General features: G+C 33.1%; 1 protein-coding gene across 1 annotated transcript in view; it reads right to left on the bottom strand.

Annotated features, from left to right (window-relative positions):
• Window positions 1-484: 484 nt before the first annotated feature.
• LOC141842868 (uncharacterized) overlaps window positions 485-1,295 on the bottom strand; it is a 1,971-nt gene continuing 1,160 nt past the window's right edge. Inside the window, exon 2 of the mRNA XM_074730852.1 lies at window positions 485-1,293. Within this exon, the coding sequence (XP_074586953.1) occupies window positions 485-1,293 (809 nt within the window). The remainder of the gene's footprint in view (window positions 1,294-1,295) is intronic.

Genomic DNA, 1,295 nt, shown 5'->3' with positions numbered 1-1,295 from the left:
TCATTCATCCACTCGTCTCCCATTCTATTGCGTAAATCAGTCTTTATAGTCTTCATTGCAGAAAATACTCTTTCAACGGAAGCAGTCGCAACTGGTAGAACTAATGTCATCTCAATCAGACGATAAACCAATGGATAAGCTTGATTTTTTAAAGTTTCAACCATTTTCTGAGCAAGACTTCCCAAATCTTTAATTTCAGAAAAATTTGAATCTCGTCGTATATTATGAATGAAATTCTGAAGTTGTTGTTCAATAACTAAACAATCATTAGTTGAGAAATCCTCAGGATATAAATCACAAAGTCGAACTAGTTTCTGAACATTGAATTCAGAAAAAGAATTTCTTGGGTGAAGACATGCCATACACCTAAGCAATTCTGTGCCAACTTCGGAAAAGCGAGTATTCATCTCTTGTATAACTGAATCAACAACCTAACATTATAATTTGCAACAACAATAATAATTAATCAGTAAAGAAAATCTTATTAGCGAATATAATAATGAAAAAAATTTAGAAATAATACCTGATAGAAAATCTCCACACGATAATAATGCAAATTGGTGATACTTTGTTTTCTGCGCCTACTACGACCACCAATCAAACAATTATCATTCATATCCAATACTGGGATCTCATTCAACTCACAAAATGTATTGACTTTATCCATAATTGTATACCATCCTTCTTCCCTAAATATTTGAAATTGATCTTTCACACTCTCAATCAAACTTATGGCTTGGACAATATTTTGATCCTTTTGTTGCAAGACAAGTGACAATTCATGTGTCATTCCCAATATCATCTTCATCAAGTGCAATATGAAAACAAACTCATAATTCTTCATTTTCTGAATCAAACTTTTGGCAACCCCTCTACTATCAAAAGAACTAGAATCATCACAAATATTCTTCATAACTTGTATCACTGAAGGCCACATAGATAATAGACGAGCCAATGTCAAAAAGTGTGATCCCCAACGAGTATCTCCTGGCCTTGCTAAATTAGTTTCTTGATTTTCACCACTGCCAGTACTAATCTCTCCACCTTCTAACATTGCAACAATTCTATCATGTTCAATTTGCCTAAGTTGATCTCTCCTTTTACATGATGCTCCAGTTGTATTCACAATCATAGAGACATAGTTAAAAAAATCACTCATATTGATATTACTCTTGGCAACAGCAACAATAACTAATTGCAATTGGTGAGAAAAACAATGAATATATCTTGCATATGGATTTTCTTGCAAAATGAGAGATTTCAACCCATTAAATTCACCCCGCATATTTGAAGCT

The sequence above is a fragment of the Curcuma longa genome, chromosome 12 (assembly GCF_044706935.1).
Source record: "Curcuma longa cultivar G26 ecotype Majalengka, Jawa Barat chromosome 12, ITB_CL_G26_1.1, whole genome shotgun sequence".
Taxonomy (NCBI): domain Eukaryota; kingdom Viridiplantae; phylum Streptophyta; class Magnoliopsida; order Zingiberales; family Zingiberaceae; genus Curcuma; species Curcuma longa.
This window is presented reverse-complemented; position numbering and strand designations above follow the sequence as displayed.